At 42.0% G+C, this 16,578-nt stretch overlaps 1 protein-coding gene across 1 annotated transcript; it reads right to left on the reverse strand.

Moving 5' to 3' along the window:
- Nucleotides 1-326: 326 nt before the first annotated feature.
- On the reverse strand, nucleotides 327-15,538 carry LOC126827896 (arylsulfatase B). The gene is made up of 12 exons (XM_056102330.1): nucleotides 15,451-15,538; nucleotides 14,303-14,414; nucleotides 12,847-12,898; nucleotides 11,798-11,872; nucleotides 8,914-9,015; nucleotides 8,181-8,244; nucleotides 7,648-7,745; nucleotides 5,088-5,224; nucleotides 4,110-4,168; nucleotides 2,419-2,542; nucleotides 1,639-1,781; nucleotides 327-505 (listed from the first exon to the last, which is right to left on the reverse strand). Exons 1-12 carry the CDS (start codon nucleotides 15,536-15,538, stop codon nucleotides 327-329), a joined length of 1,233 nt encoding a protein of 410 aa, XP_055958305.1.
- Between the last annotated feature and the right edge of the window lie 1,040 nt (nucleotides 15,539-16,578).

Raw genomic sequence — 16,578 nt, forward strand, 5'->3', positions numbered from 1 at the left:
TCCTTGTGCTCGATGACTCTATTCCCATCAAAATTGATGAGAAAGGAAAGAAGAAAGAATTGGGGTTTAACGTCCGCGTCTAACACATGGTTCAATTTTATTTCAATAATTTGCTTGCGCGTAGGGGTCTTTAGCAGTGGGAGGAAACCGGAGGACCCGAGGTTGGACAGGCTACTCTACTCCTTAGTGACGATAGATTAAACTCCAATTCCATTCCGTGAGCGGGGACGTGGTGACGATACATTAAACCCTTATTCCATTCCGTTTCCATTCCAGTCTATATTATTTATTCATCTCTTATACAATATTTTTCACGGTACATGATATCAACACCAACCGGAAGTCCACGAATCGCCATTTTGTTTAGCAATGGTATCTGCTTGTGGATCATCTGCCGGATACATGGCAGGAACCATGGATTTCCTGTATTGATTTATTTTGTCTGTTAGATTGGCTACGATATCAGGATTCTGGTCAGCTACGTCATAATATTCATAAGGATCATCTAAAACAACAGGTAAATACAGGATAACTGGCAAACAACGAATAAACAAAACAAACAGTACGGGACTGCAAACAAACATTATAGTATACAAAAACGTTAATAAAACCAAAGTTCACAAAGCAGTAATATGAAATAGGGTTTAACGCCCAACCTTTCTGTCTACAATCAAATCCAGTGACAAGAGGGATATCTGAGATCCATCACAAAAGATGATCGATAATTCCAGTGCTAGAATCCCACAAACGAAGTATTGGAATGAAGACCCCCCCCCCCCCAATTCCTCCCCCTCGTGTGCATTATAACGAATAAGATGATCGTTCATGACCACATGTTGATAAAGCTGGTCGATAAATTGTCCGCGGTTATGCTAGATTCCCACTATCACGATTCGTGCTACGATTGAAATGATGGTTTTTAATCGTGGAGTAATCGTGGTGATCCTATCAGGTCTTGTCATATATTGTGGTCAGTCGTAGCAATCGTGTTGAGCGTATCGAAACGTATCCGAACGTATGTGCACGTACGGTGACGTACCAGATCCCAGACTCAATAGGGAAATGAAATGAAATGAAATGGGGTTTAACGTCCTACTGTTCTGCTCCTAACTGGGCTAATGAAGACGGGCATACGCCATACAGTGTGCTATGAGGGAAATTTTGCCCGGACAGCGGCACTACGGCCTACTCTTATATCGAATTCTAACTGTCAAGGGATCTTTTACGTGCACTCCAATGTGTGCACTACGGCCTACTCTTATATCGAATTCTAACTGTCAAGGGATCTTTTACGTGCACGCCAATGTGTACACGGGACCTCGGTGTTTCGTCCCATCCGAACGATTAGACAACTGTTCTTGTCAGGCCCTCCGTCCTGCATCACTGACAAGGGGGAACCACGCCGGAAAATCTGAATGGACTTTCTCGACCAATGCAGGGATCGAACACCCGACCTCCAGGCTAGCGAGCCAGCGTCTTACCCACTTAGCCACCGTGATCCCCCAGACTCAATAGAGACACTCATATCGTAAGGCATCGCACGACAGTGGGAACCTGGCAGTAAACAAAAGGGTTTCAGTGTCACTGCGGTCCTTATTCTAGCTGTGAAATTCATTGATCCAGTTGATAGAATATTACCAGCGATATTAAATAACCTCGCAGGTTTATCACCAGACGCCCAAGTCATCTCGTAAAATGGCGTATCTTCCGTTTCATTCATTGGTTTATACCAGCCATCAAATGTCCCAGGATAACCCAATATTAACTTCCAATCACCAACTCTGAAATATTATAACCCAAGATTAACTTCATGTCACCAACTCTGAAATATAATACAACTTATACCAGTATAACCCAATATTAACTTTCAGCAGGACGGAGGGCCTGACAAGGACAGCTGTCTAGTCGTTCGGATGGGACGAAAAACCGAGGTCCCGTGTACACATTGGCGTGCACGTAAAAGATCCCATGGCAGTTGGAATTCGATATAAGAGTAGGCCGTAGCGCCGCTGCCCGGGCATAATTTCCCTCATAGCACACTGTATGGTGTATGCCCGTCTTCATTAGCCCAGGTTAGGAGCAGAACAGTAGGACGTGTGCTATGAGGGAAAATTTGCCCGGACAGCGGCACTACGGCCTACTCCCATATCAAATTCCAACTGTCAAAGGATCCCTGACAAGGGAGAACCACGCCGGAAAATCTGGATGAACTTTCTCGGCCAATGCAGGGATCGAACACTCGACGTCCAGGCTAGCGAGCCAGCGTCTTACCCACTTAGCCACCGTGATCCCCCTGCATGACTCATGGAATAAATCACGTGTGTGGCGAGCTGATGCTATCCACTCAAAATAACATAATAGATCCCTTTAATTCACTGGTTTATTTTTGATTTAAATCAACAGAAAGAAACACGGTACCTGATAGCAGCATGACCTTGTGTTGGAATATAAAAATCATCTAAATTATAAATAAATTCTCTTCTTCCAGATGCTAGATTCTGTCTTATAGAATCCCAGTGATTGATTCCATCAATGCCTGCAACTGTAATGTCCATGACTATTTTATCAATTTCTTTATGCGAATCCTCAGTAAATAGTATTGTCCCCCCACAGAATTACTTCACGATTTACACAAGAAAATGAAATGGGGTTTAACGTCCTACTGCTCCAACCTGGGCTAATGAAGGCGGGTATACGCGATACAGTGAGCTATGAGGGAAATTTTGCCCGGACAGCGGCACTACGGACTACTCTTATATCGAATTCCAACTGTCAAGGGATCTTTTACGTGCACGCCAATGTGAACACGGGACCTCGTGTTTTCGTACTATCCGAACGACTAGATAGCTGTCCGTGTCAGGCCCTCCGTCCTGCATCACTGACAAGGGGGAACCACACCGGAAAATCTGGATGAACTTTCTCGGCCAATGCAGGAATCGAACACCGACCTCCAGGCTAACGACTCAGCGTCTTACCCACTTCGCCACCGTGATCCCCCGATTTACACAAACTTTAAATGCAACACCATCTTGCTTTTCTACATCAAGTCATGCGACCTACACCACAGGGTGTGCTATGAGTGGTTCCTTTACGTGCACGTCAAATAGTACGTGTGTAACCTTCGGTATTTCGTCCCATCCGAACAACTACATACCCTATGCTTGCAATGCCATCAGTCCTGAACAACTTGCACTGCGAAACCAGATTGAAAGGAAGTTTCTAAGCCAGCACCGAGATCGAACTCTCGCCGTTCTGGTTAGTGAGTCAGGGTCATATGGTTTTATTTTTACTCACACGACCTCATCCTTACCTTGAGCATGTACCTGAAGCAACGACCGCCAGTTTTACAACATCTAGCCGTTGGTACATTAGTCTGAAATTCCTGAACTTATAGCTACGTTATCTCCCTTACCGCAGACGCGTGAACAGTAGCGTTGTGAAGTCAGAGGCCGTGGCACAAACAGACTCAAATCAAACATGGCGACCTCCACAGAAACCTTAACATTGACGGAACCTTAAATTTTGCAACTCAATTATCCCAAGTAGACATTTTAGCTGGAAAGCGCGAGACTGCTTTTCGCGATGATAGTTTCTGTCGAGGAATTTGAGAGGTCCCCAACTGGGTCAGCAGCCAATCAAAATTAGTGACGAAATATGCAGGGTATTACATAAACAATCTGATTAAAATACAGATCTATATTTTGTTTCTTTTTTATATACTTTCGATTGTCGACACTACATGAAAATCTGACCAGTTGTAGTGGAAGGTCGCTTCTAGTGTCATACGAGCGGCTTTTGACCTTATGAAGTCAGACATTGATTAATCAATCAGCGTCGACGTTTCTGGCGGTTTACCCACAGTTCCGTGCACACCACACCAAGAACTCACCGTAACAGACGGTTTCATTGGCTAATCCGTCACATCAGTCAGAACATGGGTAATATAACAACTCTTCCAGATCCTAGTGTAGTAAAGACAAGTAAAACGAAAATTTAAACTTTAAAAATCGAAACGAAATAGGATCTGTATTTTAATGAGATTATTACGTGAAGGGCTTAATAAGATGTACGTAGTTAAAGCGAGATTAAGCCTTCTATTGAAGATGTACCTTGAGGTGCTCCAGCTGCTCCTAATAAAGTAGGCATCCAATCCACACCGTGGATCAATCTAAAATAAGTAAACGGAACTCGATGAACTAAAACAATGGGGCTGTGTATGATTTTAATTTTGATAGTAAATAAAATGTCATTATCGGCTGTAGTAACAACCAGGCCCTAAGTTCACAAATAAAGCATTCTCAGACTTAAGTTAAGAATTTACTCAACCTTCAATCACTGTTTCTGAGAAATATCTTTGATCCAGAAACAAAAAAACTTTGCACATAGTTTCTTATTGATGTTTTTGATACATTAAAACAATAAACGTTCTATAAATGGCTATACTTTAGTTAAAATAAGGCGAACAATTTTGAGTAAATTTTTAACTTAAGCCTGAGAATGCTTTGTGAACTCGAGTACAATTTAAATTACAAAACCCTAGATGCCACCTGAAGAAGACAGAAATGAAATGGCATGAAATGGGGTTTAACGTCCTACTGTTCTGCTCCTATACCGGGCTAATGAAGACGGGCATACGCCATACAGTGTGCTATGAGGGAAATTTTACCCGGGCAGCGGCACTATCGCCTACTCTTATATCGAATTCCAACTGCCAAGGGATCTTTTACGTGCATTCCAATGTATACACAGGACCTCGGTTTTTCGTCTCATCCGAAGGACTAGACAGCTGTCCTTGTCAGGCATTTTAATAAATAAATGGGGTAAAGCGTCCTACTGTTTTTCACCAACTGGGATAATTAAAAAGGGCACACGCCATGAATTGTGCTATGAGGAACATTTCTTGAAGGATCACGGCGTTTCCGCTTACTTTTCGTCGAATTCCACCTGCCACGTGTACGTGAGAATTCGATTTTGTTGTCCAATCCGAACGACTGGGCTACGCACCTTATCAGGCGCAAATGCAGACGAAGAAGGTATGTGTCATAGTTTGTAGAGATAATCGTGTATTATATGTGTAATATACATACCCTGTATATTTGATACCTGTTTGTTGTAAACCAACTCCCGCCATAAATGACGTAACACGTGTTCCTCCTTCCCACAAACTATGTTTACTTCCTCGTAAGGGATAATTGTTACCGTAATTGATAGGTTCAGCGCCATTCTAAAATAAAAATCAAAATGAAATGGGGATTAACGTAATACTTTTCTGCTCCGACTGGGCTAATGAAGACGGACATACGCCATACATTGTACCATGAGGGAAATTTTGCCCGGACAATGGCACTGCGACCAACTCTTATATCGAATTCAGCTGTCAAGGGATCTGTTACGTGCACGCCAATGTGTACACGGGACCTTGGTTTTTTGTCCCATCCGAACGACTAGACAGCCGTTCTGCTGTAACGCATCAACCGGTAATATGAAGAGTTATATACACCATGGAATGTACTGTGAGGGTAATTTTGCCTGGAGGGCGACGTGTTCACCTTCTCTTCGTCCAATTCTACAATGGTTACACAATGCTTTACTCGAACTATTTTCTTCTCGAATAAAGGTTCCTGTCTCGGCGAACTTCGACATAACGGGATTAAACGAAACGTATGGTAAGTTTTATTTCTATGGTTACTTGTACAATGCGAAACAGGGGGATTTTGCCCATACAGTGGATAAAGGATGTATACTATTCAAAAAAAGTAGGGGATATTTGATTTTGGGGGCATAATACTAAAATATGCAAATGACTACGAAAAAAGTCACTATAGAACCTAACAGAAGAAACATTTCCAGTTACATGTGACGCCCAAACGCACCAATAGCTACCGCATGGAATGCAGGTGATGCTTGGGATCATCATGGGGGTCCAACCCAAGATTTGCACGACTCTGACTTTGAATGTTACAGTCATTGTGGCATTGAATTCCAGGGTGGAAACATCAGTTTAATTGTTTTAGTGACCAGAAAACAAATTTTGATATGCGTCGGCTTACCCAAAATGAAAGGTTACGTGCCCTTGGCATGCTACAGATCGGCACAACACAGGCGGTTGTGGCGCGGACGATGAATGTTTCTCAGTCTGTCATAAGCAGGCTATGGTCCAGATACCGTGATACACAATCTGTACAGGACAGACCACGCTCAGGTCGACCAAGGGCGACAACTCAAGCCCAGGATCGATTTATCCGTACCTTGGCCTTGAGAAATCGTGTCATCACAGCAAATCAGATCAGCGCTCGTCTTCAAACAGACACTGGTGTGAGAGTGAGTGGCCAGACGATTCGGAATCGACTGCATAGGGGTCACCTTCGCGCCTGACGTCCTCGCGTGATCCCTTGTTTGAGAGATCATCACATTCAGGCAAGACGTCGTTGGTGTAGGGATCGTCAACACTGGGATAATCGACGCTGGAGCAATGTGATGTTTTCAGATGAGTCAAGGTTCACTGTTGATTTTTTGGACAGACGTAGGAGGGTGTGGCGTCGTCGAAACGAGCGCTTCCAAGACGTTAACGTCATCAGACATGATCGATTTGGGGGTGGTTCTGTTATGGTGTGGGGAGGCATCACTGTTGCTGGAAGAACGGCTTTACATGTTGTTGCAGGGCGTGTTACAGGCCAGTACTACCGGGACAACATCTTGGCATCCATGTTGTGCCGTTCGCACGACGTCATGGCCGCCGTTTCATCTTCCAGGATGACAACGCAAGATGTCACAGGGCCAGGATCGTTACAGGTTACCTCCAACAACAGAACATCACCACATTACCTTGGCCAGCACTGAGTCCCGACCTCTCCCCCATCGAGCATGTCTGGGACATGCTTGGACAGAGGTTACGTCAACGTCAACAACGTCCTGCCAATGTCCAAGAACTTGCTGCTGCGTTGCAACAGGAATGGGACAATCTGGACCAAAATGACCTTAGACGTCTCATTAGGAGTATGCCACGTCGGATCAATGCTTGTTTGGCAAACAGAGGAGGATTTACCCGTTACTGACTTGGTTGTGATGCTGTGGTAACTTTGCTGTTTGACCCCGGGTATCATTTTACCCTTATAATGGTCAGTCTGTGCCTTACTTAGTCTAACGATCATTTGGAATAAATCGATTAATGTGAACTTCATTTCATTTTGTCATTTGTTTCTTCGTCAGTTTCATTAGGTGACTTTAATAACACTTAAAAATCAAATATCCCCTACTTTTTTTGAATAGTATAAATGTAATCGATTTTCGTACCTTCTGAACGACTCCCATATATCAGCCCTGCTAAGTGACTACTGGATTCTACTTAACGCAAAGGGGTGTGGGGAGGTGGATGGACGAATGGTTAGCGTGCTGTATCATAAGATCTGTCATTGAGTCAAGTGGCGTGGTTTAGATTCCCGATTGTACGTGACAAGGAGTAGGGTCGCCTTCAAATAAAATTAAACCATATGTTAGTCCCAAAATGACCTAGTTTGTGTTGAGTGGACGTTAAACCCCATTACTCTCTCTTTTTTGTCTTAACGTAAGCAGGGATTCACACTCGGGATTCTCTCCCCGGACTATCACAACCCCCTCAACTATAAAACATATTGATAATATACTTACGTCAGCAGTTAATAGTATTAGAGTATCATTATACATTCCCTCGTCTATCAATGTCTGTGTTATATTACCAATAGCTTCATCTAATATAGACACCATACCTATAATATAACATATTACCAATATAGACATCACATCTATAATATAACATATTACCAATAACCTCATCTAATATAGACACCATACCTATAATATAACATATTACCAATATAGACATCACATCTATAATATAACATATTACCAATATTCTCAACTAATATAGACACCATACCTATAATATAACATATTACCAATATAGACATCACATCTATAATATAACATATTACCAATATCCTCAACTAATATAGACACCATGCCTATAATATAACATATTACCAATACTTCATCTAAAATAGACACCATACCTATCGTAAAATACATATAGCAGTCATAGTTCCATATCTTAATCCTCAAAAAAAACGAAGGTCGAGCATCCATCCCCTTCTACCGCTTAAAGTCAACATCTACATTATGTATTGTCTTGCCCATCAACCCACCTGATAAGATCTTTCTTCCTAGATTCATTACATGTGGATACATGTCCGAGTACTTTTTGGGTACCTGGAAAGAAATGTAAAATTTGGTGTTTGAGGAATGTAAATGTAAAAGTTGGCAAAACTTGTACCTCTTCCCCCCCCCCACCCTTCCCCAACCATTACTGCTCCCGGGTTCATCAATCAGTTACACTCTGATATTGGTCAATAGCAGGGTTTGACGTCCTATAAAATAAAAAGAATCTTGGATTACTATATCGTTAAAGGTACAAGACAGATCGTTCACGTATTTCAAATCAATTTCCTCCAAACCAAGGCTTGGTTTATCATTTAAAGCGAGAATTTCATATTTTCTAAGAAAGTCAAAACATAATTCTTTCTATGTCTTTTGCTCAATAGGTTGTCAACTTACTATATTATATGATCATAGGTTATCTTTCTCACACTTAAAAACCTTGACCCCCGGAAATAATAACACAATTACCTCCCTTGTTTTTCTATTCTCCCCATGGAATAGCTATCGTCAAACGTTTGAATTTGAAGTTGAAAATGATATTTTTGCCAATTTCTCACCTGGCAATAGTGAATTATAGGATCAATAGGATTATTCTTTAACAAGGTAGGGCTATTTATAAATACCATCTATTTAAGGCTTTATTTTGATAAATTTTAAAATATAATTAAATATAGCTTAAAAATATGAAATTGCAACTTTAAAACGTTATAGTAAACCTACCTCTACGGGTCCGTGTGGATTTTGAAAAGCTAAATACATAAAGAGTGGTTTTTCTTTATCATGTTTTCTGATGATTTGTTGAGCTCTATCAGCGAAGAAAAACTGTTAATAGACAAAAACTTTCCATAGACAAAAGACAACAACTGTTCATAGATTCAAACTTTTATGGACAAAAAGGGGGGTTGGATGGTTGAATGGTTAGCGTGAGCGCGCTGTATCATAAAATCTGTCATTGGGTCAACTGGTGGCGTGGTTTCGATTTCCCGGTTGGACGTGACAAGCAGTAGCGTCGCCTGTCCAACCTCGTGGGTTTTCTCCTGGTCCTCCGGTTTCCCCACACTACTAAAGACCTCTACGCGCAAGTGAATTATTGGAATAAAATTAAACCATATGTTAGTCCTGAAATGACCTAGTTTGTGTGGAGTGGACGTTAAACCCCATTTCTCTCTCTCTATCTCTCTCTCTCTCTCTCTCTCTCGTTGGCTAAATGAATGGAGCAGCAAGCTCAGTTCACGAAAATTGATCACAAATCAACACATCAAATTTAATTCAATCGACACCTTTATATATTTTTGTAACCAATTTTTAATATGTTGTTTTGGCTCACAAACCAAGACTTCCAGGAATCAATTCCCGTGTTTGACTAGAAGACTCCTTTCCCCTTCTCAGGGGTCAGGAAAATTACATTCGGGTGGTACAAAAAAACAATGATTTCGTGCATACCATTTAGGCTAGTTAATGTTCCCATGGCAGTTGGGAAACAAAATAAGGTAGACCGTAGTAGAGCAGCTGTCAAAGCCAAATTTACGTCATAGCACACTGTATGACGTATGGCAAATTGAAAGACGGTTAGACCTTACCGCTGAATATTGTCCTATATATTCTACTGCTGCACGTTCATCGTCATGGAGATCAAAGAATTCACCTGAAACATATAAAAACCTCGTCACCCTACTACTTATCCCTATTCTGAAATATTCATCAAATTCTGAAAGGAAATGTTATTAGTTTTCCCCTCGATGTAATCTTTACAAACCTCTGATTATTGAAGAATGGCGTGCTGTGTGAAGAAGGTGTTAACATGTTATGTTGTATGACCAGTCGCGAATCCAAGGAACCGGGAGGGGGGGGGCATCCGGCGGTGGCGGTGGCGAACAATTGTTTGTCCCATATATTCTCGCGGGAAAGGAGAATAAAAATATTTAAAAATGGTAGTGTTTCCCCGTCGTAATTTACTCCGAAATGAGCCGGTTGATTGGTTGATTGCCCGTCAGTCCGCCCACCGAGGGCCGGGCTTCGCACTCCCAACCAAGTGGGGGCAGCACGCCCCCCCCCCCCCTTCTGAAAATCCTGGATCCGCCCCTAATGACTGTCATATAATTGTTCGATCCTGTCGATCCAGTCTGTCTTATATGTTTAAATATGGGGTGCACTGTGTTCGTATATCACTCTGTTCGGTGATTAAACCGCAATCTACAATCTCGCCAGCAATCACGTGCCCTAAACTTATTTATATCTCAGCGGCCTTGAAGAAAATTGAGCTGGCCTTAACAAATAGATTTAGCATACCCTTACGTGAATATTCAAACAAGGGCAATAATCAAATTCAGGGGTAAATAATTCGTCTGAAAACACTTCTTAATTGGTAACTATAGTTACCTGCTTTATGCGTGTAGTAATCTTCTTTAGCATTATAATATCCGAGAAAGGAATCGAACCCTCGATACGTCGGAGTACAATTTAAATTACAAAACCCTAGATGCCACCTGAAGAAGACAGAAATGAAATGAAATGAAATGAAATGGGGTTTAACGTCCTACTGTTCTGCTCCGAACTGGGTTAATGAAGACGGGCATATGCCATGCAGTGTGTTATGAGTGAAATTTTGCCCGGACAGCGGTACTGCTCTTATATCGAATTCCAACTGTCAAGGGATCTTTTACATGCACGCCAATGTGTACACGGGACCTCGGGTTTTCGTCCCATCCGAACGACTAGACAGCTGTCCTTGTCGGGCCCTCCGCTAAAGAATACAAAACGGTCAATCGATATTGAGTGAGACAATGGGAGTCAGTGATTGTAGTTTATGCACGTGTATTTCCCAGGGGAACCGTGACTCGGTGAGAATGGTGTTGGCTCACTAACCAGCGGGGCCAGGCTTAAAACCGGGTGTTGGCAGAGAAGGTAACTTTTAATTCTTCGGTCTGGTTTCCCCCCGTGTCAGGGGTATAGGATTGATGACCTGGTCTAGTCGTGTTCGAATTGTACGAAATTATTCGAATTGCATGTGTGTGAAATAACTTTAGATATTTTAAGCCTGTGAGGAAATGTCACTGCCAGGGCTACATTTGTCTAGTAGTAAACTGCATGGCGTATGTCCATCTTCATTATCCCGGTTACAAACCAATAGTACTTACTTGCCGATAGCATATGCAAAATACACAACTTACTTGCCGTTAGCGTGTCTAGAATGCACAACTCACTTGCCGATGGCGTGGGTAAAATGCACAATTTGATCGCCGGTAGCGTGTGTCGAATAGTTAACCGTTGGTGTGGGTAGAATGGCTAACTTATTTGCCGATAGCGTGTATAGAACTACTGGGCTAATGAAGACGGGCATCCGCCATACACTTGCTATGAGGGAAATTTTGCCCGGGCAGCGGCACAACCGCTACTCCTATATCCTCGATTTTCGTCCCATCCGTCCTGCATCACTGACAAGGGAGAACCACGCCGAAAAATCTGGATGAACGTTCTCGGCCAATACAAGGATCGAACACACGACCTCCAGGCTAGCGAGCCAGCGTCTTACCCACTTAGTCACCGTGATCCCCCAATAGCACGAAACAACTTACTTGCCAATAGCGTGGGTGGAATAACCAACTTGTTTCATATGTTGGGGTAGAGTTTTTATATCTAAAGGCAGACAGACATTCTGTTTCGGTTGTATGACCACATGCTACAAGATATATATTATTATATATAAATACATTACTGACTTCCCGATCACGTGTTTTGATGGATCTCTACTTAATCCGATTGATTTTAAACTGATAAATTATCTAACGATATCTAATAAAATGTTAAAAGATAGATTATGGGAGATTTGATAACGACTTGGCCGTTCTCACTATAATAGTTAAAAACTAGATAACGTAAAGGCAATTTGCTGAAAATTTCATTCAAATTGATCCACTATGAACCGAGAACTAAGCGATTGAAATTGCCGCCTAGCCCCGATCATCATTACTAAAGTCAGTACGATAAACAGCATAGTCTCGATTATCCATTTAATCGTTAAATCGTTAAGGAAAGGTATGCAGTAAATCGGCTCATCATCGCAGGCTAGCGATGCCATCTAGGGTTGATTATGGTCTGAATAGGTTAATTAATGTCTAATTAATAATTTAGATAACATTTCAGGCCTAATGAAAGACCTGCAATAGACAGATTTAGCTCTTGCATAATGTATGTTTAACAAATTAATTTGCGTCCATTTTAGCTGGGACAAAGCCGTGAAAAATTTAATATTATCCAATCTGATTAAAATACAGATCTATATTTTGTTTCGGTTTTTTTATACTTTCAATGGCCAATACTACATGAAGATCTGACCAGCTGTAGTGGGAGGTCGCATCGGAGGTCTTACGAGCGGCTTTTGATCCTATGACGTCAGACATTTGATTAACCAATCAGTGTTGATGTTTCTAGTAGGTTACCCACAGTTCCATGCAACTCAAGCCAAAAGGCCGTTTTTTTGGCCAATCCCTCATATCATCCAGAACGCGGGTTATATAACAACTCTTCCAGATCCCAGTGTAGTAAAGACAAGTAAAACGAAATTTTGAACTATAAAAAACGAAACGAAATAGGATCTGTGTTTTGACCTGAATGAAAATGATGATAAGCAACTTTAAATAAAAGATGTTTTACTTGTAGTCCTGATTTAAACGGGTATATACCAGACATAAAAGCTGCTCGTGATCTATAAAATAAAATTAAATAATACAGTTTTTATTTAGATATACGTTATGGGAGATTAGATAAAGAGTTGACAGTTCTCGCTATCATAGTTAAAAAATAAAACAGGTAATGTAAAGGGAATATGCTGAAAATTTTAGGTCAAATTAGCGAATGAATTTTTGGGCCTAGTCTCGATCATCATTACTAAAGTCGGTGCGATAAAAAAACATAGTCTCGATTATCCTTTTTTTCATTTAATTATGAATGGAAGTCGAACAGCAAATCGGAACATAATCCAATAAACATCGCAGCCTAGCGATGCCACCTAGAGTTCATTGTGGTCTGGATAAGTTAATTAATGTCTAATTAATAATTTAGATAACATTTTAGGCCTAAAGAAAGACCTACAATAGGCAGATTTAGCTCTTGTCTAATGTATGTTTAACAGATAATGTGTTATTATTAGTCTCACTGAGTTGCGATACCTTATAAGGTCTGTCATTGGTTCAACTGTCATGGTTTCCATCCCAAGCTTCAATGTGAGAAGGGGTGTGGTCGCCTATCTGTCCTCATGGGGTTTCTCTGTGTCCCCCGGTTTCCTCACACTGCTAGAATAACTTTTCCCCTCAATCAAATGATTAAAATAAAATTGTACCATATGTTAGTCCCGAAATCACCTAGTTTGCGTCGAGTGGACGTCCCTCGCCCCATCCCCTCTCTCTCACATTGTCAAGGAAGCTATTTCAATAGATGTTTCTATTATGGCATCTGCTCTGTACCACAGTTATCCGGCGTGGTTCCCCTTGTCAGTGATGCAGGACGGAGGACCTGGCAAGGACAGTTGTCTAGTCGTTCGGAAGGGACGAAAAACCGGGGTCCCGTATACACATTTGCGTGCACGTAAAAGATCCCTTGACAGTTGGGATTCGATATAAGAGTAGGCCGTAGTGCCGATGTCCGGGCAAAATTTCCCTCACAGCATACTGTATGGCGTATGCCCGTCTTCATTAGCCCAGTTCAGAGCATAACAGTAGGACGTTAAACCCCATTTCATTTCATTTCATTTCTGTACCACAGTTAAGCCACTCACCTGTTCCATACGTTATAAATAGTAGTGTGTTTGTCAGGTAATTACGGAGAGAGGGAGAAATGGGGCTTAACGTCCACTCGACACAAACTAGGTCATTTCGGGACTAACATATTGTTCAATTTTATTTCAATAATTCGCCTGCGCGTAGGGGTTTTTATTTAGCAGTGGGAGGAAACCGAAGGACTCGGAGAAAACCCACGAGGTTGGATAGGCGACTCTACTCCTTGTTACGTACAACCGGGGAATCGAAACCACGCCAGTTGACTTAATGACAGACCAAATGATGCAGCATGCATGCGCTCACCATTCGGCCCCTCAAGCCACCAAGGTACTTACGGGCTGCATACTGGTAAAACGTAGGCCGATTCAAATATAACACCTTGATTGGCCAATTTGTCCATATTTGGTGTTATCATATCTGGATTTCTAAAACCAATGTCGTTCCATCCTATAATGTAAAGCATAGTTTGCCAGACAACGAAATATATACCCACAAGTAGCTTATACCCTCGTCAGACCGTGGTGGCGTCCTTACTTCGCTGCTACGGCGATGGAAAATGGTATTAGAGCGCGTTAAGATCGTCATAAGCGTGGTGGAAACGTCAGCTATCATGCTGTGGTCACCATGGTCGCAAATGATCGCCGAGTCACGGCGTTTATTTTGAGTATTTGCAAAACAAACGCCAAGGTTCTGCGATCTAAACTGGAAAGCTATGAGAATACGACTTTTTTCAAGTTTGTAATTTTGTTTGTTCACGTTTGCCGGCGACCTTGTGTATTTTCTGGTAGCCGTACGGTCTCAGCAGCGCAGTAAGGACGTCATCCCGGTCTGACGGGGGCATTAGCGAGCCGCTAAGTATACAGCATTATATATACAGTATAACGTTATACCCCGAAGAAATATCTTAGCCAACAATGGGAGCGAACTCGGGTCCTCCTGTCTTACGCATTGAACCACCACGACCCCTACACTCATTTGAATAACGTCCACAAACTCAGGAACTCTGTATTTCAAAGGTTTGAACGTAAACAGATAGATAAATAGGATGTATTTAATTTGTTTCCCTTACGATCCATCAAGAAACTTGGTTAAACCTGCATTATGCAAGAGCTAAATCTGCATGTTGCAGATCTTTCTTTAGGCCTGAAATCTTGTATAAACTATTAATTAGATATTTATTAACATGACAAGGCCATAATCAACCCTCGGTATCATCGGGTGGCTCCGATTTTAATGATTTAATTTTAAAATGGAGAAGCTAGGCTAAGACTCAAATGACCAGTACGGTGGTTACGATCGATGCACACATATTGTCAAAACTCCAACCACTGATGATAACTTCGCTCGAAATAAAGTAATTTGAATGACATTTTCAATACATTAATTTTGCATTATCTATTTTTGAACTATTATAGCAAGAACGACCACCCCTTTATCTAAATCTTACATAATGTCCCTTTAATTTGAATAAAATCGGGCTTACCTAAATCATCGGCTACAATAAACAGAATATTTGGTTGCCTAGCAACAACACAGACAAACAATAGATACAAACCATATAAAGTCTTCATATTCATCTAGAAAATGTCTATATTTAATATTAAAACGTATTTTTCATCTCTGTGTTATTGATAAACAACTTTTTTGATAAAGATAGGAAAACCTTGAACCAGTTGATAACACATAGATAAGAGAGAGGGAGAGAGAGAGAGAGAGAGAGAGAGAGAGAGAGAGAGAGAGAGAGGAGAGAGAGAGAAAGAGAGGAGAGAGAGAGGGAGACAGAGAGAGAGAGAGGGAGAGAGAGAAGAGAGAGAGAGGGGGGGGGGGGAGAGAGAGAGAGAGAAGAGAGAGAGAAGAGAGAGAGAGAGAGAAAGAGAGAGAGAGAAGGGAGACAGAGAGAGAGAGAGAGAGAGAGAGAGAGGGAGAGAGAGAGAGAGAGAGAGGGAGACAGAGAGAGAGAGGGGGGAGAGAGAGAAGAGAGAGAGAGAGAGGGGGGGGAGAGAGAGAGAGAGAGAGAGAGGGAGAGAGAGAGAGAGAGGAGAGAGAGAGAGAGAGAGAGAGAGAGAGAGAGAGGGGGATACTGGAGGATCTGGAAATGAATAGGGGTTTAACGTCCTACTGTTCTGCTCCTAAACTGGGCTAATGAAGACGGGCATACGCCATACAGTGTGCTATGAGGGAAATTTTGCCCGGGCAGCGGCGCTACGACCTACTCTTATATCGAATTCCAACTGCCAAGGGATCTTTTACGTGCACGCCAATATGTACACAGGACCTCGGTTTTTCGTCCCATTCGAACGACTAGACAGCTGTCCTTGTCAGGCCCTTCGTCCTGCATCACTGACAAGGAGAAACCACGCCGGAAAATCTGGATGAACTTTCTCGGCCAATGCAGGGATCGAACACCCGACCTCAAGGCTAGCGAGCTAGCGTCTTACCCACTTAGCCACGCGGAGGATCTGGAGAAAACCCACGAGGTTGGACAGGACTGGTGACCCAATTTCTTGTCAGGTAGAACCTGGGAATCGAAACCACGCCACCTGACATTGATAAGATGGTTAAAAAATAATATTAAAGATACATTATGTAAGAGCTTAAAGGGCACCTTAAA

This window comes from Patella vulgata, chromosome 7, assembly GCF_932274485.2.
Source record: "Patella vulgata chromosome 7, xgPatVulg1.2, whole genome shotgun sequence".
NCBI classification, from domain to species: Eukaryota; Metazoa; Mollusca; class Gastropoda; family Patellidae; genus Patella; species Patella vulgata.

Bases quoted from the DNA above. Each gene is read 5' to 3' on its own strand.
- LOC126827896 (XM_056102330.1), bottom strand. From the start codon at position 15,538: ATGAAGACTTTATATGGTTTGTATCTATTGTTTGTCTGTGTTGTTGCT. The intron at 11,873-12,846 runs GTAAAACATCTT...TATATCTTGTAG, and splicing joins CGTTTAAATCAGGACTACAA to CATGTGGTCATACAACCGAA. The intron at 8,245-8,913 runs GTAGGTTTACTA...ATTTCTTTCCAG, and splicing joins ATCCACACGGACCCGTAGAG to GTACCCAAAAAGTACTCGGA.